The sequence below is a fragment of the Podarcis muralis genome, chromosome 18 (assembly GCF_964188315.1).
Source record: "Podarcis muralis chromosome 18, rPodMur119.hap1.1, whole genome shotgun sequence".
Taxonomy (NCBI): Eukaryota; Metazoa; Chordata; class Lepidosauria; order Squamata; family Lacertidae; genus Podarcis; species Podarcis muralis.
The window spans coordinates 11,342,691-11,370,625 of NC_135672.1; the positions used below are offsets into that span (position 1 = coordinate 11,342,691).

Here is a 27,935-nt window from a genome sequence, read left to right on the forward strand (position 1 = left end):
TAAGAGACAAACACACACGTCATAACATTTATTTGGAGAAGTTTGCAGAACAAAACGAAATCCACGGGGCTCCGTTTTCTGGGTTGGCTTATATCCCCGTCTCCCAACTCGGAGAAAGGACTTCTTCGCCACACCAGTCCCCAAATTTCAGTGGTACCTAAAACCTCCCTGCAGCATATATATATATATGGGGAAAGGTGGGGGATATTTGCGACTCTCCCTTTTTCTGCATCTTCGAAAGGAGAGCCTGGGGGTGGTTTGCCGGTTGGTGGTGGGTTCGGGCGCTGACGCGGCTCCACGCGGTTCTTCCGCCCCCTCTTCCGGCGACGCTGCCCGATTCCTCAGCTCGCCACCCGGGAGAACCAGCCGCCCCGCTGCCTTTACTCCTCTTCGGCCCTTTTCGGACGCCGCTAGGACTTATCGCCGGAGAGGACCTGGGAAGGAAAGAGAGAGCACGTGAAATGTCCGGTCGCTGCGAGGTTCGCCTCCGCTGACCTCGCTCCCTGGTGAGCTGTATTAAAATCGCGGAGCCGTAGAATTTCCGCGTTGGGAGGCGAGGGTCATCTAGTCCAACCCCCTGCAGCGGAACTCGAACTCGCGACCCAGGGTTAATTGTCTCGTGCTCTATTGACGGAGCCATCCCAGGGGGTGACCATCATTGTTATTATGCCTTAAGATGGGAGGATTTAAGGAGGATTCCAACATTTAAAAACATGATCAAGGAGAGAAACAACTATCTGACTTTTAGAAGGAACCTGAAGGCAGATTTTCATGTTTGATGTCTTACTGTGGTTTTGTAATTTGCTGGGAGCTGCCCAGAGTGGATGGAGCAACTTAATAATAATAACATTAGTATTATTAGTATTATTTTTGAAAATGATTTTTTATTAATTTTCAGATACAAAAAAAATCCAATATATGCCACATTGTATCAATACCAAATGTACCATTCCAATTAAAGTATCAAATCAATTTAAAAGCCAATTGCACGTTTTAGATGGCCCTCCGCGTGCCGGCTTTCAAGGGAAGATAATTTCATTTAATTCTGCTTCCAGAGTCTTACTGGTTCAATTTCTGGAATTGCTCTTAATCTGAGGTTATTCTCACGATTTTTCAATTCCACCATAGAAAGATAGGCTTGTTGTTCACCAATTTGTTTGTGCAAAGGCCTGACTTCTCCTTTAACTTCCTCAAACTCTTTTTTAGCTGCCGTTGCAATTTGAATAGCTTCCCCAGCTAGATTACGATTTTCCGCTGTAGCTCCTTGCAATTTTTCAGAGTCTTACTGAAATGGAATTACATTTCAACCTTCGTCATGATAACTTATACAACAGCTACAATGTTTTTGACTTCCATTCGTATTAACACGTTTAATAATTTGTATTCCTGCAAGCAAAGTTCTATATCCTTTATTGTTGCTGTTTTCTATTTATGTTTATTTACTTTGCCCATACAGTGGTGCCTCGCAAGACGAAATTAATCCGTTCCGCGAGTCTCTTCGTCTTGCGGTTTTTTCGTCTTGCAAAGCAAGCCCATAGGGAAATTCGTCTTGCGGAACGACTCAAAAAACGGAAAACCCTTTCGTCTAGCGAGTTTTTCGTCTTGCGAGGCATTCGTCTTGCGGGGCACCACTGTACTGTTTCTTTCTGTCCTTACAAATAATAATTTATTATGTATACCCCGCCCATCTGGCTGGGTTTCCCCAGCCACTCTGGGCGGCTCCCCACAGAATATTAAAAGCACGATAAAACATCCAGCATTAAAAACTTCCCTTCAGATGTCTTCTAAAAGTCAGATAGTTGTTTATTTCCTTGACATCTGATGGGAGGGCGTTCCACAGGGGAGGCGCCACCACCGAGAAGGCCCTCTGCCTGGTTCCCCGTAACCTCGCTTCTCGCAGGGAGGGAACCGCCAGAAGGCCCTCGGAGCTGGACCTCAGTGTCCGGGATGAACAATGGGGGTGGAGACACTCCTTCGGGTCTACTGGGCCGAGGCCGTTTAGTGATAAAAATCAGCTCATTAAAAACAATATAATGCACCGAAGCATTTAGGGCCAGCAATTAAAACATAGCCAAACGTTCTCCCTCGGGAGGTAGTGAACGCTGCTTCCTTGCAGATTTTTAGGCAGAGCTTGGATGGCCATCTGTCTGGGATACTTTGACCGAGATTCTTGCCTTGCAGTGGGTTGGACTAGATGACCGCTGGGGTCCCTTGCAGCTCTACAATTTGGGCATCTGTTGGAAGCAAGCTCCGCGGCAGAAGTCACTAGTCCTCAACAGTTTTCACTGGAACACCCCTGCTTGCAAAAGGCAGGTCATAGAGGAGCTTTTTCTTCCTCCTCGCTTGTTCGCCATCGGCATGAGCCGACTCGCCATAGGCGAGCGGCCGCTTTTGTTTCTTTTTAACAGCGCCAAATTCACAGCACGGATCCTTTCTCCTTCTGCAAGGACAACTCAGGGGACGGACGGACGGACGGACAGGGGTTTGTTTTCCTTACCTACCTGGTTCCGTGTTTTGTGCGACTTCTGGAGCGATACCCGCCACTGATCGTACATTTTGATACTCAGGCTTGCGCAACTTCCATGTTTGCGCATCCAGCCGAAAAACTGCTTCAGCTCCCGGCGCAACGTGTTGTTGTGCTCCCCGCTTTTGGGTTCGCAGACCCCCGGCGCCCGTCCTGAGAAGGTTGGGAGAGGGAGGGGAAAGAATTAGATAAATTGACTTTATTACCTGGGTTATGAAGGCGCCCTAAAGACATTAAAGCAAAGATTATGGGATAATGCACACAGTGACTTGCGATCTCGATCACACGCAGTCTGTAGTCCTCTGGCAGTAGGGGTACAATATGGGCATGTCTTTAAGTTAACACCTTACATTAAAAACCTGACAGTACCAAACTATCGGGCAGCGGGTGGCGCTGTGGGTTAAACCACAGAGCCTAGGACTCGCAGATCAGAAGGTCGGCGGTTCGAATCCCCGCGATGACGGGGTGAGCTCCCGTTGCTCTGTCCCTGCTCCTGCCAACCTAGCAGTTCAAAAGCACACCAGCGCAAGTAGATAAATAGGTACCACTCCGGCGGGAAGGTAAACGGCGTTTCTGTGCACTGCTCTGGTTTGCCAGAAGCGGCTTAGTCCTGCTGGCCAAATGACCCGGAAGCTGTACACCGGCTCCCTCGGCCAATAAAGCGAGATGAGCGCCACAACTGCAGAGTCGGCCATGACTGGACCTAATGGTCAGGGGTCCCTTTACCTATGTAAATGAAAATATCGAATGCTGTGGAACAGTGCTTATGTAATAATGTAGTCAAAGGAATTCTTTGTCGCCCTAAAGATGTTAAAGCAAATCTCTTGCGATCTCGATCACACGCAGTCTGTAGTCCGCCGGCAGTAGGAGTACAATATGGGTATGTCTTTAAGTTAACATCTTACATTAAAAACCTGACAGTACCAAAGTATCGAAGGCTTTTCCGCAAAGCCAGACTAAACATCTTTCCTTCTGCAGTGTTGAGAGGAGTTCCCTACCAGGACAGACTTTGCTCGTTCGCTCAAGACATCGATTCCGTAAAACATATTTCACTGCACTGTGCAAAATACGAGCAAGCCAGGCCTGAACTGATATTCCCCTTGCTGGTACCTTTCCCGGGAAATTCAGAGGCTCACTATGTCAGGTTCCTACTGCAAGACCGGACAACCGCTAGAACATTAGCAGTGGCAAAGTTTTTATCGGTGGTTGCAAGAACCAATGATCCCTATATTCTGAACAAAATGCTTGTTTAACCTGGAGGTAGGCTGTATGAATTGTGTATTGCTTTGCAATGATTTGTTGGGTCTCTGGACCGTAATAAAGATTGATTGATTGATAAATTAACAGGAAGGATTCGAAACCTGCGGGACCAGAGATTCTTAGAAGACTGGAGTAAATATATGAACTGCCTGAAAAGTGATGATAACGAACAGATCGCGCTAGAAGTTTTGTAAGGAGGGCTATTTGAAATATTGCAAGAAGAATTGTTAGTTAAGGATGATCAAGAGCAATAGAGAAATTAAGAAATGCAGAATAAGTGATGAAGAACGAAAAATCACCAGAGGTGTTGAGGGAAGTCTAAAATGTTGTATAAGATAAGAAGTTACGTTATATGATTGTTGGAAATGGTATGTTAAAAATAAAAATGTATTTTAGAAAGGAGAGGGAGGGAAGAGATGTGAGGAAGGCAGGAAGGAACTCGCCCGCGTAGCTCAAGTCGGGAGAACGCAAGACTCCTGAATGTCAGGGTTGTGGGTTCGAGACAAACGTCCGGGGTCGGATTTAGGTTTGATGAGGCCCTAAAAAGTCTGGGAGCATCTACTCTGAACCACAAAGAGCCAGACACTCTTCCTTGTAGGGGAAAGCTGCTCCTTCCCCCTTGATCATTTTGACTGCCCTTTCCTGGACCTTTCGCTTTCCCTGCCTTGAAGCGAAAATCAGGTGTCCCCCTCCAGTAACCAGGAAAATGACATCATTTGCAAAAGTCTGGCCTGCGAAGGGTGTGAGCTTTTGGGGACGACTTCCAAGCTGGGAAATAAGAACAAGACCTCCAGCCTGGCCCCAGGACAAAATATCCAGGTGCTGGGCATACGAGGAGACTGGGATTTCTCCGGAGACGATTTCTCCCCATCCCCAAAGCCTGAGTTTGGCACGGGTCCGGTTCTCCGGACGCCTGCTCGGATTTCTGGGGAGGGGGGAAGAGGCGGCCGCGGCCGGGGAAGACCCCCGAGTGAGGGGATCGCGGATGCAGCTGCGAGGACCAAACCGCCGGGGCGAGGGAAGGGGGCCACGCACCGTTCCGAGGGGTCGAGGCGGCTGTGGGGTTGCTCCATTCGCTCCAGATACCGGCCTTCTTGGAACCATAGATACCGAAGGGGTTGCAGCGCACCTGGACGAAGTAGACCGTGCCGGGCCTCAAACCTGCGAGCCGGCACGAGGTTTGGTTGCCCACGTTGTCGACCACCTGCGGCGGGGGAGAAAGAGGCGTCGGAAAGGGGGCCTTTTTTCCAGGACGGAGACATGGCCAGTCTTACCTGGAAATGTCGGGGGTTGAGGTCTAGGCCCAGCCCCTCCAACATTTCTCCCATGAAAATAGGGACGTCCTATTCCATCCCCTCCAACGTTTCTCCCATGAAAATAGGGCCGTCCTATTCCATCCCCTCCAACGTTTCTCCCGTGAAAAGAGGGAAGTCCTATTCCATCCCCTCCAACGTTTCTCCCCTGAAAATAGGGACGTCCTATTCCATCCCCTCCAACGTTTCTCCCCTGAAAATAGGGACGTCCTATTCCACCCCCTCCAACGTTTCTCCCCTGAAAAGAGGGACGTCCTATTCCATCCCTTCCAACGTTTCTCCCCTGAAAATAGGGACATCCTATTCCATCCCCTCCAACATTTCTCCCGTGAAAATAGGGACGTCCTATTCCATCCCCTCCAACGTTTCTCCCCTGAAAATAGGGACGTCCTATTCCATCCCCTCCAACGTTTCTCCCCTGAAAATAGGGACGTCCTATTCCATCCCCTCCAATGTTTCTCCCATGAAAAGCGGGACGTTCCGGGATAAAATCAGAAACCGGGGCGGCTTCTCTAAATCAGGGACGTCCCCAGAAATTTGGGATACTTGGTGGGTGTGCTTTTGCCCCCAAACATTTCGGGTTTAGCTGGCGCTGCCCGCCATGGGCTCTTCTCTCCGCACGTCACTGCCTCTGGCTCCGCCCCCTTCGGTTGCCCCTCCCGTCGCCCCCCAAGGAGTTCCCGTGGGTCCCAGGCACCCGCCGGCGGGCGAGACCCTCACCTTCCACTCGGTGCTGTCCTCTACGCGGTACTGAATCTGGTACTTGGCTTGGAAGAGGAAGTCCTTCAGGGCCGGAGGGGCACTCCAGCGGACACTTAGCTGGTCCTCGAGGTCACCGACACGGTTGACGTGGACGTCTGAGGGCGGGTCGGTCGTGACTGTTGGGGGAGCACAACAGGATTTATGTATAACCTAAACAAGCTATAGATTAGGGCTCCGCTCTCTTGGGGGCCCCAAAAAATTTTTAAAGGAAAAAAAACCTGGATGTACATTTCCAAAATATAAGATAAAATCTAAATAAAATAAAACCTACCTACAGCAACAGTGTTTTGTGTTGTGTCGTGAAATAGACTTGGAGTCGAGAGTGGATTTCCTGCTCTTTATTCAGCTCATAGTGGTGAGGAGGAATGGAAGTTCCCCCAGAATGTCTGCTTTATATACATTATTTACACAATGGGCCCCACGTGATTGGCTAATTCCGGGATTCTCCTGTAGGCCAATCAGGTTGCGGATTCACTTCCACCTGGAGATGGATTGGGTGGCTCCTGTGGACCAATCAGGCTGCTGCATTCTGAATCCTATTGTTGTAGGACCAATCAGACTGCTGCATTCTGGGTCCTGTTGTTCTAGGACCAATCAGACTGCTGCATTCTGGGTCCTATTGTTCTAGGACCAATCAGACTGCTGCATTCTGGATCCTATTGTTCTAGGACCAATAAGGCTGCACATTCTGGGTCCTATTGTTCTAGGACCAATCAGACTGCTGTATTCTGGATCCTATTGTTCTAGGACCAATCAGACTGCTGCATTCTGAATCCTATTGTTCTAGGACCAATCAGACTGCTGCATTTTAGATCCTATTCAACTCAGTACATAGCATGTAGGCTCCTGTGATGTAAGTCAGTGGTGGCCAAACTCCGCCCTCCAGCTGTGTTGGGACTACAATTCCCATCACCCCTGACCACTGGTCCTGTTAGCTAGGGATGATGGGAGTTGTAGTCCCAAAACAGCTGGAGGGCCAGAGTTTGGCCATCACTGATGTAAGTCACGGGCCCCACCTGCTCCCTAATATATCCCTGGTTTGCTCCTTTCTATATAGAGGGTGCCTACATTCTGCATGGACTGGTTGCACGGCAACATGGGCAAATGGCTTGAGATACCTATTAGGTCCATCAATGACCATATAGCATATATTCAACACAAAAAACAGCGACAATTTGTTGTGGACAAAGGACAGCTGGACATATAAAGGGCCCCATCACCTTCAGTAGCTTAGGGCCTCATCCAGCCTAAATCCAGCCCTGGGTCAGGTGCTTATATTGGGTTGGGTATCACACACATGGACATTTTTATTTTTAATACACAAACCCTGGGAGAGAGTTCTCAAACTAGGGCTGCCATATCTCAAAAATCCAAACACCGAAAACCCAGAAGTGAGTGTTCCGGTTTTTGAACGTTTTTTGGAAGCCAAACGTCCGACGCGGCTGTCGGCTATTGTTTCCGGGGCGCCTGCACCAATCAGAAGCCACGCCTCAGTTTCTGAACATTTGGGAAGTCAAACGGACTTCCGGAACGGATTAAGTTCGAGAACTTAGTTCGAGAACTTTGGTTTTGCTAATTTTTTTGCGTTTTTGTTTTTGAGGCTTTTCCGGTGAACTTGTTTTTGTGACTGTGTGGAACCCAGTTGAGCTACTGATTGATTGATTGATTGATTGTGTGACTGCGGAAATGGATAAAAGCCCCCCCTCCAAAAAATGACCATCATCAGAGCGAGTAAGAGAAAAAAAATTAATTTCAATTTTCATCATCCACAATACCGTCTTGTTTATTTTACAGTACCTTGATTATTGCTTTCATTTTATGTATCAACGGTCTCGTTAGAGAGCAAAATTCACGTTAAATTGCTGTTTTAGGGGTTGTTTTTAAAAGCCAGGAACGGATTAACCCGTTCTGCATTCCTTTCTATGGCTCCTGGTTTTGGAACGCTTTGGTTTTGGAACGGACTTCCAGAACAGATTAAGTTTGAGAAGCAATGGACCACTGTATTCTTGTAAAATACGTGGACCGAACAGTTCGTCTCGCTGAGTTACCGTTAAGTTTCCATTGCGCAAAAAGTGCTCAGACGGTTCCGTTCCACCGTGTAAATATTTTCTTTCTTTTCTAATATATGCAAATTCTTCCCCCCAAAAAATAATAGTTCAATTTTGTTGTTCTTTTCAGTTTCGTTGTTCTGTACGGGACAGTGACAATAAAGATATCGTATCGTATAATTGTTGCAGATGAAACCGAGATATCTCCAGAACAGACTTCCATTTTGCCTTTTAAGGGAGTTAACCTTGCTTCTCGCAGACTTGGGACATGCACATCTCCCCCGCTTATGGGGCAGCCGTTACACATCGCAGCCCGCAGGCGACTCCCGGCGATCGCACGTGCAGGATCTGACCTCGGCGGGGGTCCAGGCACAAAGGGAAAGGGTTAAGGAGAACCAGATGTCTGGAAGGAGCCAGAAAGGGAGAGCGCGATCCAGGAGAGAGAGCTCCTAATTAAATTAAGAGACCAATTCCGCTCACATACAATATATTTCCTGCTTCTCCTCTCCGGGACGCCCCAGACAACCCCTGTTTCTACCCCCCCCCCCCGCACGTTTCCTGGCTCTGCTAATGAGGTCATCGCCTCCCCTCCGCGTGATGTCACAGGTGCCCGGCGGTGACATCACTGCACTGCGGAAGGCGGCGAAAGTGGGTTTTCCCCCCTTCTCGTTTTTGTTTTTATTAAAGGTTTTCTTGTTTTACAGAAGTGAGTGTAATGTTTCTCGTATTTTTTCCATGTAATGTTTTTACAAATCAGTTTCATTTGTTGAGACATTGGGGGTGGAGGGGGGGGAAGATGGGGGGGTCGGGTGGCGATGTTTCTATTATGCTTAATGTATGTAGGGTTTGGTGTCAGCGTTGCTTGTGCTGTTTTATGCGAAAATGTTTTATTTTTCCTTTTTAAAAAAACTTTCAAAAAGAAAGAAAAGATCTGCTCTGATTCTCCTCCACTAGCTATCTATATCTATATCTAACTATCTCTCTCTCTCTATCTCTATCTATCTATCAATCTGTCTGTCTGTCTATCTATCTATCTATCTATCTATCTATCTATCTATCTATCATCTATCTATCTATCTATCTATCTATCTATCTATCTATCTATCATCTATCTATCATCTATCTATCATCTCTCTCTCTCTTTATCATCTCTCTCTCTCTCTCTCTCTCTCTCTCTCTCTAGCTATCATCTATCTATCTATCATCTATCTATCTATCTATCTATCTATCTATCTATCTATCTATCATCTATCTATCATCTCTCTCTCTCTCTCTCTCTCTCTCACACACACACACACACACACTCATCTATCTATCTATCATCTATCTATCTATCTATCATCTCTCTCTCTCTCTCTATCATCTATCATCTATCTATCTATCTATCTATCTATCTATCTATCTATCTATCATCTATCTATCTATCTATAAAAATATAAATGGCAAAAACAAGCCAGTGTCTGGGGGAGAAACACACATTTTTTACATACAGAAACTCACTAAGACGGTTTTCTGGAGACGAACAGCCCATAACCCACAACAGAAGCACTGTCTGGAAGAAAGAGCTCGCGGGACTTCCTTACCTACGTCCACAATGTCCAGCATGACCACGTCGGACGTGGATTCCCCCAGCCGGTTGGTGGCTACGACCCAAATCTCGTAGGGCGTGAAGAGGGCCAGATCCTTTGGGATGTGGCAGGTGTAGGGCCCGGCTGTGTGATATTCCCGGCAAACGTTGTCTCGCCCGTACCACCTAGAATGGAAGCGCCAGGATACGTCGTCGTGGGATGTGATACAGAAGTAGCAGCCAAGTAAAGGGACCCCTGACCATTAGGTCCAGTCGTGGCCGACTCTGGGGTTGCGCCGCTCATCTCGCTTTATTGGCTGAGGGAGCCGGCGTACAGCTTCCGGGTCATGTGGCCAGCAGGACTAAGCCGTTTCTGGCGAACCAGAGCAGTGCACAGAAACGCCGTTTACCTTCCCGCCGGAGCGGTACCTATTTATCTACTTGCACTTTGAGGTGCTTTCGAACTGCTAGGTGGGCAGGAGCAGGGACCGAGCAACGGGAGCTCACCCCGTCATTGCGGGGATTCGAACCACCGACCTTCTGATATGCAAGTCCTAGGCTCTGTGGTTTAACATTAAAAAGAGGAAATAAGCTCGGGCACTTCAGAGATAGACTGCCTCTGAACCCGAAGGCTGCATTTAGCCTCCTGGCCAACCGACACGGATAGAGCGACTCAATTTATCTAACTATACCTGGATTGTGTCTCACCTGGGAGGCATCTGCACCCTGTCAGGCTTAAAGAGAGCTTGCAATCCTTTGCCAGGCCAAGCCGCCTCCTCCTCTCAGGACCTTACCTCAATTTGTACTTCAGGGTGTAATTGGTGTGCAGGTAAGTCTCTCCCTCTGTCCCAGGGGTCCACCTGCAGGTGAGGTCCTTTAGATTTTTGGACCAGCAGGAAATGTTCGTCGGTTTCTCTGGCGGCACTAGAGGATGAAAATATAGAATAATCATGATGATTTATTATTTATACCCCACCCATCTGGCTGTGTTTCCCCAACCACTCTGGACGGCTCCCGACAGAATATTAAAATCACGATGAAATATCAAACACTTCCCTAAACAGGGCTGCCTTCAGATGTCTTCTAAATGTCAGGTATTATTTCCTTGACATCTGCTGGGAGGGCGTTCCACAGGGCGGGCGCCACCACTGAGAAGGCCCTGTCTGGTTCCCTGTAACCTCACTTCTCGCAGGGAGGGAACCGCCAGAAGGCCCTCAGGAGATGGACCCCGGTGTCCGAGATGGAAGATGGGGGTGGAGACGCTCCTTCAGGGATACTGAGCCATTTAGGGCTTTCAAGGTCGGCACCAACACTTTGAATTGTGCTCGGAAATATCCTGGGAGCCAATGTAGGTCTTTCAGGACCGGTGTTATGTGGTCTCGGCGGCCGCTCCCAGTCCCCAGTCTGGCTGGTGCGTTCTGGATTAGTTGCAATTTCCGGGTCACCTTCCAAGGCAGCCCCACGTAGAGCGCATTGCAGTAGTCCAAGCGGGAGATAACCAGAGCATGCACCACTCTGGCGAGACAGTCTGCGGGCAGGGAGGGTCTCATCCTGCGTACCAGACAGAGCCGCCCTGGACACAGAACTGACCTGCCCCTCCATGGACAGCTGTGAGTCCAGAATGACCCCCAGGCTGCACACCTGGTCCTTCGGGGGCACAGTCACCCCATTCAGGACCAGGGAGATACAAGTCATCAGAATGTGATGTTAACAGGGAAAGAAACATGCTCAGCTCTTGAAAAAGAACAGCCCGTTTTGCAAGGGGAAACAAACTCTTCTCTTGCTTGGCACCAGTGCAATGTTCAATGTTTAAACCTTGTCCTCTGTGTAGCAACGATTTGGACCGGGGCGTTTATGCGTCGCTGCGGCAGGGTGGGCGTTGGAGCAAAATCTTTCCCATTTCCCAGCCGGAGGTTCCCATCTTTCTGAGAGGAGGATCTTAAAAATAGCTTGCGATAAAAATCTTACGAATATTGATTTGGACAACTGCAATTTGGCAGTAGCTTTTTCCCGGGGAAAGAGCCCTTGCTGGCTAACGATGGCAGGCCTTGCTACGAAACTCCGGAGACCAGAAAGCGTTTTTATTACCCAAAGGCCTGGGAAGAAACGGCCGGGGCGTGTTAGCGTGGGAAAAGGGGGCTGACGGGTCTGGCAATGGGAGAATTTGAACCTGGAGGTGGTTGTGTGATCATAACAAGGCAGAAGGCAGAATCGGGATTCAAAATGGAGACTGGAGAAGAAAATGAATTTCAACAGGGACAAACGTCAGGTTCTGCAATTAGGCAGGAAGAACACAAATATAAAGATGGAGGGGACGGACATCTGGCTTACTAGCAGTACATGGGGAAAGGATCTGGGGGTCTTAGTGGACCACAAGCGGAACGTGAGCCCACAGGGTGATGCAGCAGCAAAAAGGCGAATGCTATTCTAGGCTGCATCCACAGAAGTCTAGTGTCCAGATCAAGGGAAAGGTAAAGGGACCCCTGACCATTAGGTCCAGTCGTGGCCGACTCTGGGGTTGCGGCGCTCATCTCGCTTTATTGGCCAAGGGAGCCGGCGTACAGCTTCCGGGTCATGTGGCCAGCATGATGAAGCCGCTTCTGGCAAACCAGAGCAGTGCACGGAAACGCTGTTTTCCTTCCCGCCGGAGTGGTACCTATTTATCTACTTGCACTTTGACGTGCTTTGAACTGCTAGGTTGGCAGGAGCAGGGACCGAGGAACGGGAGCTCACCCGGTCACAGGAATTCGAACCGTCAACCTTCTGGTTTAACCCACAGCGCCCAAATTTTGCAGAAACACAAGGAAATGTTAGGGGTCCCCACCCCACCCCATTTGCAAGCAGAGGGTCACAGACTCAGCCATTGAAGATCCCGCCGGACGGTGAAATGGAATGGAGTTGCCTAGGAATGGGCAAGGCCGGCTGGCTGGCTATACTGCAAAATTTTGTTGCAGGAGAGGGGAGATTTTTTTTCCCCCAGACGTACATCCTACATAGAGACAGGATCCAGCCAAAATGCCTCCGCCTTCCTTGCTGTGGCAGACCAGGTTGTCCCCCGACTGCTGCTGCGATCCGTTCAGGTTAGAGATCGTGACACCCAGGGTGTTGGCACTGAGGACCTTGTACGTCTGTGACGGGAGCCGCCGGCCGTTCAGAGTCCAGTAAAGGTCTTCGGCTCGCAGGCTCGAGTCGGCAGCAACCGAACAGTTGGCCGTGAGCGAGGAGCCGATGCGGAGAGTCGGGTCTTGGGGGAGGATGACGGCCGGGTCTGTAGGGGAGAGGAGGGGAGAGAGAGAAAGAAAATTGGGCAATGAAGATCAGGACCAGGTGCGCAGCCTGGGGGTCATTTTGGACCCACAGCTGTCCATGGAGGCGCAGGTCAATTCTGTGTCCAGGGCAGCTCCATCTGGGATGCAGGATGAGACCCTCCCTGCCCGCAGACTGTCTGGCCAGAGTGGTGCATGCTCTGGTTATCTCCCGCTTGGACTACTGCCATGCGCTCTACGTGGGGCTGCCTTTGAAGGTGACCCGGAAACTGCAACTAATCCAGAATGCGGCAGCCAGACTGGGGACTGGGAGCGGCCGCCGAGACCACATAACACTGGTCCTGAAAGACCTACATTGGCTCCCAGGACGTTTCCGAGCACAATTCAAAGTGTTGGTGCTGACCTTGAAAGCCCTAAATGGCCCAGTATACCTGAAGGAGCGTCTCCACCCCCATTGTCCAGCCCGGACACCTGGGTCCATCTCCCGAGGGCCTTCTGGCGGTTCCCTCCCTGCGAGAAGCGAGGTTACAGGGAACCAGGCAGAGGGCCTTCTCGGTGGTGGCGCCCGCCCTGTGGAACGCCCTCCCGTCAGATGTCAAGGAGATAAACAACTATCTGGCTTTTAGAAGACATCTCAAAGCAGCCCTGTTTAGGGAAGCTCTTAACGTTTGATCTTTTATCATGTTTTTAATATTCTGCTGGGAGCCGCCCAGAGTGGCTGGGGAAACCCAGCCAGATGGGCAGGGTATAAATAATAAAATATTATTATTGCTCGGCTCCCAAGCCATATCCCAGGACATTCTCGGGCGTACGGGGCGTCCCTCGCTTTGCAGATTGTTTCCATCGCTCTTCTACCGTACGTATCTCTTTCATGAGATTTGTTCCTCGCCGGGTTGCCAGAACGAAACGAGAACCTCGGAGCGGTTTACAAAGACAAGATCTCTTGACCGAAAGCTCAGGAGACGCCCTATTCCTGCGACTGCAATTTGTTCTTTAATTCTGGATTTCGGAAGGTCAACCAGATGTTTTTTTAACATCTGACGCTCTGGCAGATGTCGACAAACGCATCGGTTATATTTGCACTAGGTGCAAGGAAGATCGGGGCAACCTTTTTGGGGAATACAAGTGCCAAACCCCAGGATTAGGCAGACCAGAAGGAATGTTTTCTGAAATTCTGGACATTGTAGATTTGTCTTGGTCTGGTGTATGCAAAGCCTTCCATTCTGTAGCTCGGTGATTTGAGCTTATATGGTCTCGCCATGGCCATTGGCTGTAAACAATTAAAAAAACACAAAACTGCTGGGATTGAAATTTTAAAATCTTGCAACCCACCTTGGGACTGCTGGCGAAGGGTGACTTATTTTGGAGCTAAATGGGACCCTGAGGGGCATCCATCCCAACCCCCCCAGAAATGCAGGAATCTTTTGCCCAACTTGAGATTCGAACCCACGACCCCTGAGATGAAGAGACTCATGCTCTACCAAATAAATGAATTAATACTCCTCCTCTTTTATTACGTTTATTATATGCACTTTAAATGTGCTTTATATGTACGGTTTGGATTAATAAGAATAAACAAACAAATATTAGCAGTAATAATAATAATAATAATAATGAAATGATTTTAGAATGTTATAAGAATGCGGCTAACAATAAAATAATACAACATTCTAAAATCATTTCATTATAAAATTAAATCAAATCAAATAAATATTCCAAACCATACCTTGAAAGTAAGTTCTCCTCTCTCTCTCTCTCTCTCTCTCTCTCTCTCTCTCTCTCTCTCACACACACACACACACACACACATATATATATGATTTTATAATTTACATTTCAAAATATTTATTTAAACAACCTTAAATCAATGGCTTTCCTTCTTCTCTGCATATCATCCATCGCCGCATGTTTTACATGCACAAAACCATTCAGTAATCCATTGTTACATCCATCAAAACTTATTTACGCTGCTGAGTTTATCTTAATGCTCAATGAACACAATTTTCACCCATATATTCAATCAACATTTCCTTCTTTAAACGTGCTTTCGCAACATCAGAGTCTTTTCCAGGGAGTCTTCTCTTCTCCTGAGGTGGCCAAAGTCTTGGAGCCTCAGCTTCAGGATCTGTCCTTCCAGTGAGCACTCAGGGCTGATTTCCTTCAGAATGGAGAGGTTTGATCTTCTTGCAGTCCATGGGACTCTCAAGAGTCTCCTCCAGCACCAGAATTCAAAAGCATCCATTCTTCGGCCATCAGCCTTCTTGATGGTCCAGCTCTCACTTCCACACATCACGACTGGGAAAACCAGAGTTTTGACTATACGGACCTTTGTCGGCAAGGTGACGTCTCTACTTCTCAAGATGCTGTCTAGGTTTGCCATCGCCTTCCTCCCAAGGAGCAGGCGTCTCTTAATTTCGTGGCTGCTGTCACCATCTGCAGTGATCATGGAGCCCAAGAAAGTAAAATCTCTCACTGCCTCCATTTCTTCCCCTTCTATTTGCCAGGAGGTGATGGGACCAGTGGCCATGATCTTCGTGTTTTTTTAAGTTGAGCTTCAGACCATAATTTGCGCTCTCCTCTTTCACCCTCAATAAAAGGTTCTTTAATTCCTCCTCACTTTCTGCCATCAAGGTTGTGTCATCTGCCTATCTGAGGTTGTTGATATTTCTTCCAGCAATCTTAAAACTTGGAAGCTCAAAAATGAGATCATAGTATCATCGAATTGTAGATTCGATAGGGACACCCAGGGTCATCTAGTCCAACCCTCTGCAGGGTCATCTAGTCCAACCCTCTTCAACTGAAGATGCCCCCCCCAGATTAAAAGTGGGGAACCTTTGACCCTCACAATGTTCCTGAGCTATCACCCCGCAAGTGTGGGGTGCAAGTTGTAGCCATCAACATCTGGAGGGTGCAAGGGGTTGGCATCACAGACTAGGACCTGGGAGAGACACGAGTTCGAATCCAGATCACGTGGGTGGCTTCGGGGGCCGGTCACTGCCTCCCAGTCTAAACTACCTCGCAGAGTTATTGGGTGGGGTTAAATGGGGGGGGGGAGAGCAACGCACAGCCCACCTCAAGCCCCTCCGGAGGAAATGCCAGGATGTAAACATACAGAGGTTTCTTTCGCTCTTGCGGAATGCCAGCTTCCACCACCGCTCAGAGTCCGACAACATCTGGAGGGAAAGCGCCAATTCTTCTCTCCCCCTCCCACAGAAAAACCCCATGCCCTGATCCTTTGCAAGGCTAATTGATCCTTTGGTGGGAATACGGCCCGCAACATCTGGACCCACTCAGCGAAAGGGCAACCAAATATTGAGGTAATTGGTTCCGTCTGCGGAGAGCCAAGACGAATTCTGCTTAGTGTCCGTAGCAGCAGAGGGGAAAAGCCTCCTCCTTAGTTGTTCCGATTGTTCCATCCAGCCTAGTATTGTCCACACGGGCTGGCAGCAGACCCGCAAGGGTTTCAGGCAGGGTGCCTCTAGCCCACCCTGTCTGGGGAGGGCGGGTTTGGAACCCGGGGCTTTCCGCATACGGAGCAAAAACTCTGCCCATACAGAGCGGCGATTCTTCCCTTAAAAACAAAGGAAGATTCCAGTCCTCATGGGGTTGCCAGTTCCTCCCCCCCAGATACACCCTTTTTTCATGTGTAAAACGAGAGTCGTCATAGCAATCCACAGTTAAAACTTGGCCGTTGTGTCCTCTTTTTTCCCATACAGTGGTACCTCGCAAGACGAATGCCTCGCAAGACGGAAAACTCGCTAGACGAAAGGGTTTTTTGTTTCCTGAGCTGCTTCGCAAGACGATTTTCCCTATGGGCTTGCTTCGCAAGACGGAAACGTCTTGCAAGTTTGTTTCCTTTTTCTTAACACCGTTAATACAGTTGCGACTTGACTTCGAGGAGCAACTCATAGCACGCGGTGTGGTAGCCTTTTTTGAGGTTTTTGAAGACTTTGGTGATTTTTGAAGCTTTTCCAAAACTTTTCCGACACCGTGCTTCGCAAGACGAAAAAAATCGCAAGGCGGCAAAACTCGCGGAACGAATTAATTTCGTCTTGCGAGGCACCACTGTATTCAAAATATGGCAAGCCTAGTCAGGAAGTGAGAGCTGGACCATAAAGAAGGCTGATCGCTGAAGAATGGATGCTTTTGAATTCTGGTGCTGGAGGAGACTCTTGAGAGTCCCATGGACTGCAAGAAGATCAAACCTATCCATTCTGAAGGAAATCAGCCCTGAGTGCTGACTGGAAGGACAGATCCTGAAGCTGAGGCTCCAAGACTTTGGCCACCTCCTGAGAAGAGAAGACTCCCTGGGAAAGACCCTGATGTTGGGGAAGATGGAGGGCGCAAGGAGAAGGGGGCGACGGAGGACGAGGTGGTGGGACAGTGTTCTCGAAGCTGCAAACATGAGTTTGACCCAACTGCGGGAGGCAGTGGAAGACAGGAGTGCCTGGCGTGCTCTGGTCCAGGGGGTCACGAAGAGGCAGACACGACTAAACGACTCAACAACAACAACAACAGAGTACAGGACGTCCCCAAAACACAGCAATTACCAAAGGATGTCAGGTCCGTCAGTCCCCGACGAAGGAGGAGAGGGATGGGGCAGGAAAACAGCGGAGGAGTCTACACAAATCTGCGACGCAGGCCAAAATCTTTCCAGGATCTGTTTTCCGGAGGGATTTCGAGGCTGGCGGAGATGGAGAGCCCCTCTGCAGGGGACCCCTAATTTTCCATCCGTCGTTCTAAATTCTAGCAAAAAAACCCCAGTGGTCCGGAGGACGCCTGCTATTTTCCTCCCATAGCCTTCCTTCCCCCAGATGCAATAACCCCCCAAAACATGTGTTTTAAAAGGGAAAGGTGTGAAATTTTCACACCGGGAGAGGAAAATCTTGGAGCTGCGCTGGAGAGATTATGGGGAGTTTCAGTCCCACTATACCTGTGAAGGATTTTATCACTTTCTCCTTCTATTTTTATTTATTTTCTCCTACTGATCAGGTGTTAAGTTATGCTGGGAAGTGAAACCAGATTTCCAAGGTGTCGGAGACATTTATTCGCTTTTTCTTTTTTCGAATGGCTGGCTTTTACGGCACACCTCTCTCTCTCTCTCTCTCTCTCTCTCTCTCCTCTCTCTCTCTCTCTCTCTCTTGTTATTGGTACTTTTCAAAACAGCTGGAGAATTGCAGCGATTGAAATTGCAAACTTTCCCTCCTCTATCCCTCCTTCTATTATTATTATTATTATTATTATTATTATTATTATTATTATTATTATTATTATTATTACTACTACTACTACTACTACTATCCCGCCTTTCCCCTCAGACCCAGGAGCCAAAGTCCGCTTGCACAAAGCAACACGGCACAGATAAAACGCAAAAAGCTAAAAACATATGCGAGATCGTCATTGGCAAGCAATCAAACGATAACGGAATCCAAGCAATATCGCAAAAAAATCTGTTCAAAATGCAGATAACAGCGGCGGTAAAAACATCACCACGTTTTTCTTTCCTTAATAGCGGTCGGTTGGAAGAAGAAAGCCTTCATCTACCGGCAAAAGGACAGCACGGAAAGAGCCAGTCTGGCTTTCCTAAGCAGAGAGTTCCAAAGTTGCCTGAGAGGAGCCACCACCGATAAGGCCCTGCCCACATTCCCAATAAGGATAAAGCAGTTTTTTCCCTGTTTTTTCTGTGTTTTTGTATTTTATCTGCAAGCCGCAGATTGGGCCCTGACCTGGAGAAAAGGCAGGATATTTATTATTATTATTATTATTATTATTATTATTATTATTATTAGTGTGGCTGCCCCCGTTCTGGCCCCTGCAATCCACAATCTCAAGGCATTTTTGTCCTGGTGAGATTTCCCAGTTTGGAGAATTGGGTCTTTTTACCACGAGTGTCTATCTGCAAGGGCATCCGTTTGGTTTTACATTGGTGCCTTGGTTCTCAAACGCCTTGGTGCTCAAACGACTTGGAACCCAAACCCTGCAAACCCAGAAGTAAGCGTTCCGGTTTGCGAACCTTTTTCGGAAGCCGAACATGCTCCGATTTGAGTGTTACGCTTCCGAGCTGAGTATATCGCTGAGGTCTGTCTGTTTTTGCTATTTCTTTTGCGTTTTCGTTTTTGCGGCTTTGTCGTTTTGCTTTTGCGACTGTGCGGAACCCAGTCCGGCTACTGATGGATTGATTGTGCGACTGCAGTACATTGTTTATCGCTTTCCTTTTATGGATCCATGGTCTCCTTAGTAAAATCCATGTTCAATTGCTGTTTCAGGGCTTGTTTTTAAAAGTCTGGAACGGATTAATCCGTTTTGCATGGCTTTCTATGGGAAAGCAGCGCGCCTCGGTTTTGGAACGCTTTGGTTTTGGAACAGACTTCTGGAACGGATTAAGTTTGAGAACCAAATGCAATTTCCGCTTTTGTGTTATTAGCTGTTTTCATGCGCATCGGCATGAGATCGCTTAGAAGGCAGTTGAGGACAAAAGAAGGGCAGTTTTGGAATCGCAGAGTTGGCCGGAACCTAGTCCAACCCCTTGCGATTTAGGAATCTTGTACCCAACATAGAATCTCGAACCCACAACCCTTAGATGAGACATTTCATGCGCTACGAACAGTGCCACCCCAGCTTTAATAATCATAACGATAATACTGCAAATGATATAATATAATAAAAATATAGGCAACCGTCGGGAGACAACGGACCGCACCTTTAGGGGTGAGGTCACGCTGCTAAATAAAAATCGAATAATATGGAAGGTTTCTAGATTTATCTACTTTTTGCTTTTCCGGACAGAAAGGGATGAGTGAGCAAATTAACATATCTTGCTCCTCCCACTTTCCCCTCTGGCCCCGCCCACCAATAACACGCGGCCCCCGAAAACCGCCGAGAAGGGAATGCTGGCCCTCAGTTCCCTCCTCCTCGGCTAGGCCCCCTAAAATCAGCAGACAGGACGAACTTACAGTAATCCTGTTCCTTTCAATGGGTCTACTCTGAGTAGGGCTGCCGTACGCCCAGAATTTCCTGGGGTTCGGCAACCGAAAGTTGCGACATGTGAAATTTTCGGCAGCCATTTAAAATTGCTCAAAAACTGGGGTGTTTTTTTTGAGGGGGGGAGCTCAAGAACTTTGACACACCCACCCACATAAAAAATGGTCAATAACTTTTTTGTCTGGATTTTAACTTCCTGAAATACGGCAACCCTAAACTCTGAGTATAACTGGGCTGGATTGAGGGACCGAGAATTCGCAACGTTAGAAATTTGCAAGCATTAAGAACAGGAAACGAGGAGTGTTTAATGTCATTTTTCAAACAAAAATCTCTCGGAAGCTGCACCAGAGGCAACAGCAGAGATTATTATTATTATTATTATTATTATTATTATTATTATTATTATTATTACTATTACTATTATTATTATTATTATTAATTTTTATTCCCCACTATTTTCCTGATGGGATTCAAGGCGGCTTACAGACAAAAATAAGATCCCCAAAAACCAGTGGTTTAAAACATTGATGGGCTTAAAACTATACGCATCTATAAAATCTCCCAAGTTCCAAAAGCTTTCCTCGCCACATATATTTAACCCTGCGTTTATTTGAACGGAAACGTCCGCTAATCCCGGGACGTTTATAGTTCTATAAAACATGACAGACATCCCTTTTATTATTTCGGCTTTTATTGCTAAAGGACTAGTCCTTTAAAAGGGGGGAAAGCAGCCAGATTCTGAACCAACAAATACATCTTTCGGGGAAAATATTCTTATTTTATTATCTATGAGCTTGGCGGATAGAAGGAAGGAAGACAGACTGCAGCCGGTTTGCCAGTCCAACCCAAGTAATTTTATTGTGCTAGCCAAGAGAATGAACGGACTGCTTGCGTTTTTTAAGAGTGCCTTTCAAGTACTGATCTGGCGCACTTATTGATTTAAAATCTCATGCATAACCTAGATGCGCACCTGCAAAGTACAGTGGTGCCTTGGTTCTCAAACGCCTTGGTTACCAAACGCCAAAAACCCGGAAGTGAGTGTTCCGGTTTGTGAACATTTTTCGGAAGCCAAACGTCTGATGCGGTTGTCGGCTATTGTTTCCGGGGCGCCTGCGGCAATCAGAAGCCGCGCCTCGGTTTCCGAACATTTCGGAAGTCAAACGGACTTCCGGAACGGATTAAGTTCGAGAACCAAGGTACCACTGTATTTGGCTCTTTTGGTTTTGCTATTCATTTTGCGTTTCCATTTCGGAGGCATTTTCGATTCGTTTGTTTTTGCGACTGTGCGGAACTCAGTTCAGCTGATTTGACTGATTTGACTAACCCTAACCACTGTGGGTTAAACCACAGAGCCTAGGACTTGCCGATCAGAAGGTCAGCAGTTCGAATCCCCGCGACGGGGTGAGCTCCCGTTGCTCGGTCCCTGCTCCTGCCAACCTAGCAGTTATAAAGCACACCAGTGCAAGTAGATAAATAGGTACTGCTCTGGCGGAAGTTAATCGGCGTTTCCGTGCGCTGCTCTGGTTCGCCAGAAGCGGCTTAGTTAGCTAGGGGGATTTGAGGTAGTCATCTGACAATGATAACAAAATTGGGGTTTTAAACGTTAGGATAAATGTTTATTTGTCTGTGTTTTTTATACTGTAATGTGGTTTTTTTGTTATGTTTGCTATAAATTTGGAGAAATTAATAATTAAAAATAAAATGGAATAAGGTCTCCTTCCGAGACTCGGCTCTTGAGAAACACGAGAAAGGTCTCCGCTCCCAAATTGCAGTTCCGCGGATCTGACCCCAGGGATCGCACGACAGCCAGACAAGGTCAGCCATGTCTGACTCGACCGGGGAGTTAATCCGGCTTTCGTGATCTCGATTAAGTCGGAGGATTTCCAGGTGTTCGGCGGTCAATTCCTAGAATGTGGGATTTAAGGGGGCAAGGGGTCACTATTGGGGTTTCCCCCCCCAACGTTCGACGTCTCCATTTCCCTGGCAAAACGGCAGCGTCGCAGAAACCTAATCCCGACGGAAGCTCGTTTGGACGTCTCGCTAATTGAAGTCAGGAGGGGCAAGGCCGGCCAAAGACAACGAGGTTATGGCCTCGGAGAGAGAGAGCTTACAAGACGTTCTGCATTTTGCAATTTGGGAGCGGAGACCCAAATTAACCTCTGGGACTCCCTGCCTCATGATAACAGGCTTCATCTCTGTGCTGTTTTTGGCACAGCCCCACTTGAAACATTTTCATTGTTTGCTAGCCTCTTGTTCTATCAACCTTCTTGCTTTTTCAAGGTGGTAATTTTATTGTCCTGGCCTGGAGAAAAGGCACTATTATTATTATTATTATTATTATTATTATTATTATTATTATTAAATTTGATGCACGTTTAAATCTGTTTCCTAGTCTGTTGTTATTTCAACTTTCCAGAAGACATAAATTATTGATTTTTCATAGGGGTTGTTATTATTATTATTAATTAATTGATTGATCGACTGATTAATTAAATTTGATTCATGTTTTAATCTGTTTCTTAGTCTGTTGTTATTTCAACTTTCCAGAAGACATAAATTAGTGATTTTTCATAGGGGTTGCTATTATTATTGATTGATTGATTGATTGATTGATTAAATTGGATGCATGTTTTAATTTGTTTCTTAGTCCGTTGTTATTTCAGCTTTGAGGAAGCCATAAATTATTGATTTTTCATAGGGGTTTTTGTTGTTGTTGTGGTTATTATTATTTGTATACCGCCCTTCATCCACAGATCTCACCAACTAAAATTACAATAAAAGCCCCCACAAAATATATCCTGGATACATTCCACAAATGAGGAGCCACCACAGAAAAGGCCCTGTCTTTCCCAGCTCTTTCAGCTAAGAATCTGGAGACGACAGGCGTTTTCTGCGTGCAAAACAGGCCTTCCTCCACTTGCTTCAAGGCCTTAAAAATAAGGATTCTAGTCCTCCTGGTTCTGGATAAACAGGAACATTGTTGTTGTTGTTGAGTCGTTTAGTCGTGTCCGCCTCTTCGTGACCCCCTGGACCAGAGCACGCCAGGCCCTCCTGTCTTCCACTGCCTCCCACAGTTTGGTCAAACTCATGCTGGTCGCTTCGAGAACACTGTCCCACCATCTCGTCCTCTGTCGTCCCCTTCTCCTTGTGCCCTCCATCTTTCCCAACATCAAGGTCTTTTCCAGGGAGTCTTCTCTTCTCAGGAGGTGGCCAAAGTACTGGAGCCTCAGCTTCAGGATCTGTCCTTCCAGTGAGCACTCAGGGCTGGTTTCCTTCAGAATGGATAGGTTGGATCTTCTGGCAGTCCATGGGACTCTCAAGAGTCTCCTCCAGCACCAGAATTCAAAAGCATCCATTCTTCGGCCATCAGCCTTCTTGATGGTCCAGCTCTCACTTCCATACATCACTCCTGGGAACATAGGCACTGCTTATACCAAGACACACCTGCAGCTTAGTATTGCCTGCAGTGGCTGGTAGCGTCATGCAAAAAAGACCTGGAGACTGAACCCAGAGCCTTCTGCATGCCAAGCAGGTGTCCGCCCCCTTGCCCTTCCTTTGAAACAAACTAAGTCTCCAGTCCTCAAGGGAATAAACGCTTTCGAACGGAGGCCTTTTCCCGGCCCTACCTGAAGTCACCAGAAATCCAACCTCGTGCCTTCTGCATGCCAAGCAGGTGTCCTCCCACTTGCCCTTCCTTCAAAACAAACCAAGTCTCCAGTCCTCAAGGGAATAAATACTTTCAAAGAGAGGCGTTTTCCCGGCCCGACCTGAAGTCGCCAGGGATGGAACCTGGTGCCTTCTACATGCCAAGCAGGTGTCCACCCTCTTGCCCTTCCTTCAAAGTGAACCAAGTCTCCAGTCCCCAAGGGAATAAACGCTTTCGAACGGAGGTCTTTCCCGGCCCGACCTGAAGTCGCCAGAGATCGAACCTCAGGCCTTCTACATGCCAAGCAGGTGCTCTCCCCCCGAGCCACCCAGAGGGGGTCAAGGAAGGGAGCCTTTTCGCCGAAATCCCCCAGAGTGGGGCCCAGCTGCGGACGGACACAGGTGTAGCTCTGTCCCGGCACTGTCTCGGTGTTCAGTTTCATTCCAGATCCTCGCTTTGTATGTGTGCAGAAACTGTGTTTTTCCCCCCAAACAAGCTTCTCAGCTTTGTGTATTTGTGTTGCGACTGTCCCACCAGCCACAAGGAGTTTTTATTGGCCTGCGCTGGCCCATCGCACCCTGGGGGTGTGTGTGGTAAAACCCCGCCAAACTCCTTGGACAAACCTCTCACCCTGAAGAGGAAATGTAAACTTCCTGTATCAGGAGTGGAGCATTTTTGTGCTTACCAAAGAGAATCACCTCCTGTCTTTTCGGAGCGGGACGGACGAGATCCGTTCCAAGAACGAAAGCTAAATTTTGCGTTTACAACCCTCGAGGGTCTGGGGTGTGTGTGTGTGTAAGATCCACTTTCTCCTTTTCTGCGAGCTGGAGAAAGTTCGGAGGACCGAAACGCCAAATTTCGACGGCTGGGGAAAGTCCTCCTTGCAGAAATTTAATAGGGCCATCCAGCCAACTAAGGCCTTTTTTAAAAAATAACAGTGGGAGAAAGAATTAAAATAAAGCTTTTAAGGCTTTTCAAGCAAATCCCCCCCCCTCCCCTGTTTGGAGAGATTTCTGGCAAAGACCCGAGTGATTTGGCAACGGGCCACAGTTGGAGGATGAGAGTAGGCCACCCTCACGACTTCCTAACATTAATTATTGGGATTAAAAAGAAGAATTTGCTGTTGAGAATTTACTTTGATCATTGTTCTTAAGACAAAGGAGCAGGGTGGTTTTGTATGTGTGTGAGAATACGGGACAGATTTGCCCTTGTTTTCGGCATGCAGGAATATCTCGCCATTTCCAGCTTTGCAAGGTTTACACATTCTTCATTTTCATTCCCAAACTTCCATTTTCCTCTATTGTTTCCCGGTGATCATAAACTCCAATCAATGGAGGGCAGAGACCTGGCCTTCTCTTAGGGAAAAATAAATATATATACCACTGTAAATCATTGCGTACGTACGCCAATGACCCCCCCAAACAAACAATAAATATATATGTTTCATGGACAGCAAAGAGCGGACGGAGATTCTCCACTATTTTGAACCTAGGGGATCCAGTGGATTATCTCGCATCCTCTGCTATGCAGTAAGAAGACTGATTCTCTCACATTACCGGAAAATTATATCATTATTCTGGAAGCAAAGAATTGCCCTCTCTGTGGGGAATTGCAAGGTGAGGTGTGTGGATTGCTATTATTATTATTAAAGTGAGGTGCAGAGTATATATTTTTAAACAGGACATTTTTTGCTACAAACTTTGGCCCCAGGGATCTGCGAGGTTTGACGAAAGGTCTCTCTATAAGAAAGCAACGCTGAAAATAAAAGTGTTTCAGGTATAAAAACGATAAATCCAGAGCGAAGCAGCAGTTTGCTGCCCCTAGAGATCTGTCTGGGGGATTAGATGAGAGATACAGAAAGCAAGAGATCTCAGTCCTGTGGGATTCTATGGGGCTTTGAATTCTTTGGCGGGTGCGTAGATTTTTACTCTTATACTCTAAGGCTTCTGGAGGGTGTACGGTAAATTGCAGGGTAGGATTGGCCCAGGATTTAATGTGCATTAGTCATTATCGCTTTGGGAAGTTCTGGGTTTGGAAGAGGGAATTGTTCTCTTCTGATGGACTGCAGTAAAATTAGGACTGATTAACCATTTTGATCCGGCCTCAAAAGTGGATGCCAATTTTCCACCTTCCATTCCAAGTTCCTGCCCCCCTCCCTGAAAAAATACTGTTTTTTGGGGGGTACTATTATATGGATTTTTAAACACACGCTTATACAGGAATAAAGAACAGGTCCTGGGACGTGCCTTTTGCAGGGGTTTTGTGACTGGCAGAAACTATATATAGGAAGGTTGCACGAAGGAGTTTTATTCTTACCGGAAAAGGGGAGAGAGAAAATGAATTGCAAAGCGGAAGGCGGTTGCTTAAAAACAGCAGGTTTAAGGAAAAAAGAAGAATATTCGCTATTTCTGGGTTGTAACGAGGCTGGGTTGGGTTTCGGGTTTTTAGATACTCTTTCCCCCAACCCAAAAATAATCAGGGAGAGAAATTTATCTCCAATACATGAGGACTGAGGTCATTATTCGGAACATGCAACAGGTTTGATTCTGAGGTTTGGGGCACCAGCTTGCGGGTCCCTATCCTGACACTTTCTGGTGTGTGAAAAACAGACCGTTTTCTTCACCTGGTTTAAAAAGAGGGACGGCTTAGCTCCACTCCCTTTGTTGTCTGGCTTTGACACAGACACACACAATTTTGGGGGCTATCCTTTCTCCCTTCACCTCCTCTCCCAAGGGTTAAAAATAATAAATAAAACAATTCGTGTGTGTGTGTGTACACAAACACACACACACAAAACACAAGCACACAAAACCTCTGGCCTGTCTTGGCCACCAACAGCCTGCACAGCTCAATTAAGGAAGACCTCACTTTCCTTTCCTCTTAACGCAAGTGAATTTCCTGACTAGGACAAAGACGCAAAGGAGGGGGGGGTGTCTTTCAATATGCCCCCCTCCCTACCGGTTTTTCCAACCACTGGCATGCTTAGGTTTATTTATTTTTTAATGCATTTTTTTGGGGAAGGGGGGGAGTGTGCGGGGGAGAGGATTCCGTGCTGGTAAATAAAAAAATAAACAAACCAAGCCAAAAAGCAAACTCTGTTGGAACAGCGGAGATGTGGAGTCTTTGGAGGTGAAGAGCAAATTCAAGGATTGAGGGGGCTTGCGGAAGAGATGGGGAAGGTGGTCCTGAATTTGGCGGACCCCCCATCCCCACATTGCAACACCCCCCCCCCTTTTCCTAAATCAATCCCCACCCAACTTCAAAAACGCATGCCCAAGTTTGCCACGCGCAGTTACCCTGAAAGGTGGTTTATAATTTTTGAGAGAGTGAGTGAAGAAGGAAGAAGGAGGAGGAAGAAGGAGAGAGGGAGGGAGATTCGGAGCCGGGGTGGGGAAGGAATTAATCCCTAGGCGTTTTAAAGGAGAGACGGGGAGAAGACCTTTAAAAATTGCGCTTTCTCTCTCACGCAGAGAGAAAATCACTGCGCTTCGAAACTCCCGGTGGCGCTTTCCCTTCCAATCCCTTATTTATGGGACTTTTTGCCTGGCACGGCTTAGATTCATCCCTCCAGCTCTCCACGACCAAAAATAATAATCAATTTTCTTGTTAAAAACAGATATTATAAGGGCTGGTATTAGCCCTTTTCACCTTCCCAAGCTGAACTACGCAGTGTCCCTCTTAAATAAAAATAAGGACACACGTTCCCAAAGAAGACCGTTGGGCATCTATTTGTTTCTTAAGTGGAAGAGGCTGCTTTTTAAAAAGTATTTAAATAGCCACGGTTCCCTGTGCCCCCGCTCCGCAAAGAAAAGGAAAACAAACGCGCCCATCACCGTCGCCTCCGGGCGCCCAAGTCTTAATTCCCCCATCTATTGCAATTCCGGCTGCGCCAGGCGCCCATCTGCCCACCAGGAATAAAATAAACGAAAAGATAGATAGATTAGAAATTACGCAGGAGAGATTCCGGAGGGCTGTACTCACACATCAGGGAATCCACGCGGAGGAGAATCCACAGGCACAGAACAAATATTTTGGTCATGATGCAGAACATTAAAAAAAAACCTATATATATATATAAAATGAAATGGGGAGGAAGAAAACCAGTCCCTTCTCTTATTCTTCCCTGAAAGTTGCTTCTTAAAAAAAAAAAAGCGCAGCTAGATAGATAAGGGTTTTTTTTTTCCTGCCCCCAAAGCTTTTTTCCTCCAAAAAAAGAGGAGAAAATTATGGAGAGACAAACAAGAGATTTCCTAAGCAAGTCTGAACAGTTCAACTTGACAAGTTCCTTAATGCGCTTTTTACACCCCGCCCACCCCGCCCTTCTGGGCTTTTTATTATTTTTTTGGGGTGGCGCGGGAGAGTCAATGAAGTTGAAATTAGCAAGTCCTTTTCTGAAACGGACCTGCAAGGCGAGAGACCCTCCTGGAGACGCGTCCCATCTTTTTGCAAAGAGGGGCGTCTCTCTCTCAAAATCTCCCCACCCTAAACCCCTTTTTCTCCTCCCGCAAAAAAAACACCTCTTTCCTTTTTTTTAATCCCGCCTGTTGCTCAATCAGCAAGCTGAAAAG

General features: G+C 47.3%; 1 protein-coding gene across 2 annotated transcripts; it reads right to left on the minus strand.

Annotated features, from left to right (window-relative positions):
* CRLF1 (cytokine receptor like factor 1) lies at nt 1-27,847 on the minus strand. Of its 2 annotated transcripts, none has more exons than XM_077921743.1 (8): nt 27,349-27,847; nt 12,461-12,742; nt 10,269-10,398; nt 9,491-9,660; nt 5,818-5,975; nt 4,820-4,988; nt 2,498-2,677; nt 1-434 (listed from the first exon to the last, which is right to left on the minus strand). In XM_077921743.1, the coding sequence occupies exons 1-8, from the start codon at nt 27,416-27,418 to the stop codon at nt 418-420; spliced, it is 1,176 nt and encodes a 391-aa protein (XP_077777869.1). In that variant the 5' UTR covers nt 27,419-27,847; the 3' UTR covers nt 1-417. The 2 variants fall into 2 exon arrangements, with proteins under 2 accessions (XP_077777869.1, XP_028569665.2); XM_028713832.2 differs by having other exon boundaries at nt 2,502-2,677; nt 27,349-27,844.
* Nucleotides 27,848-27,935: the final 88 nt, after the last annotated feature.

What these genes read in the sequence shown, in the direction of transcription:
- CRLF1 (XM_028713832.2), bottom strand. Translation starts at nt 27,418, where the DNA reads ATGTTCTGCATCATGACCAAAATATTTGTTCTGTGCCTGTGGATTCTC. An exon ending in ATCCTGTCTCTATGTAGGAT is followed by an intron (nt 10,399 to 12,460) that starts GTACGTCTGGGG and finishes TTCATCCTCTAG; the next exon opens with TGCCGCCAGAGAAACCGACG. An exon ending in CGCCTCGACCCCTCGGAACG is followed by an intron (nt 2,678 to 4,819) that starts GTGCGTGGCCCC and finishes CAACCTTCTCAG; the next exon opens with GACGGGCGCCGGGGGTCTGC.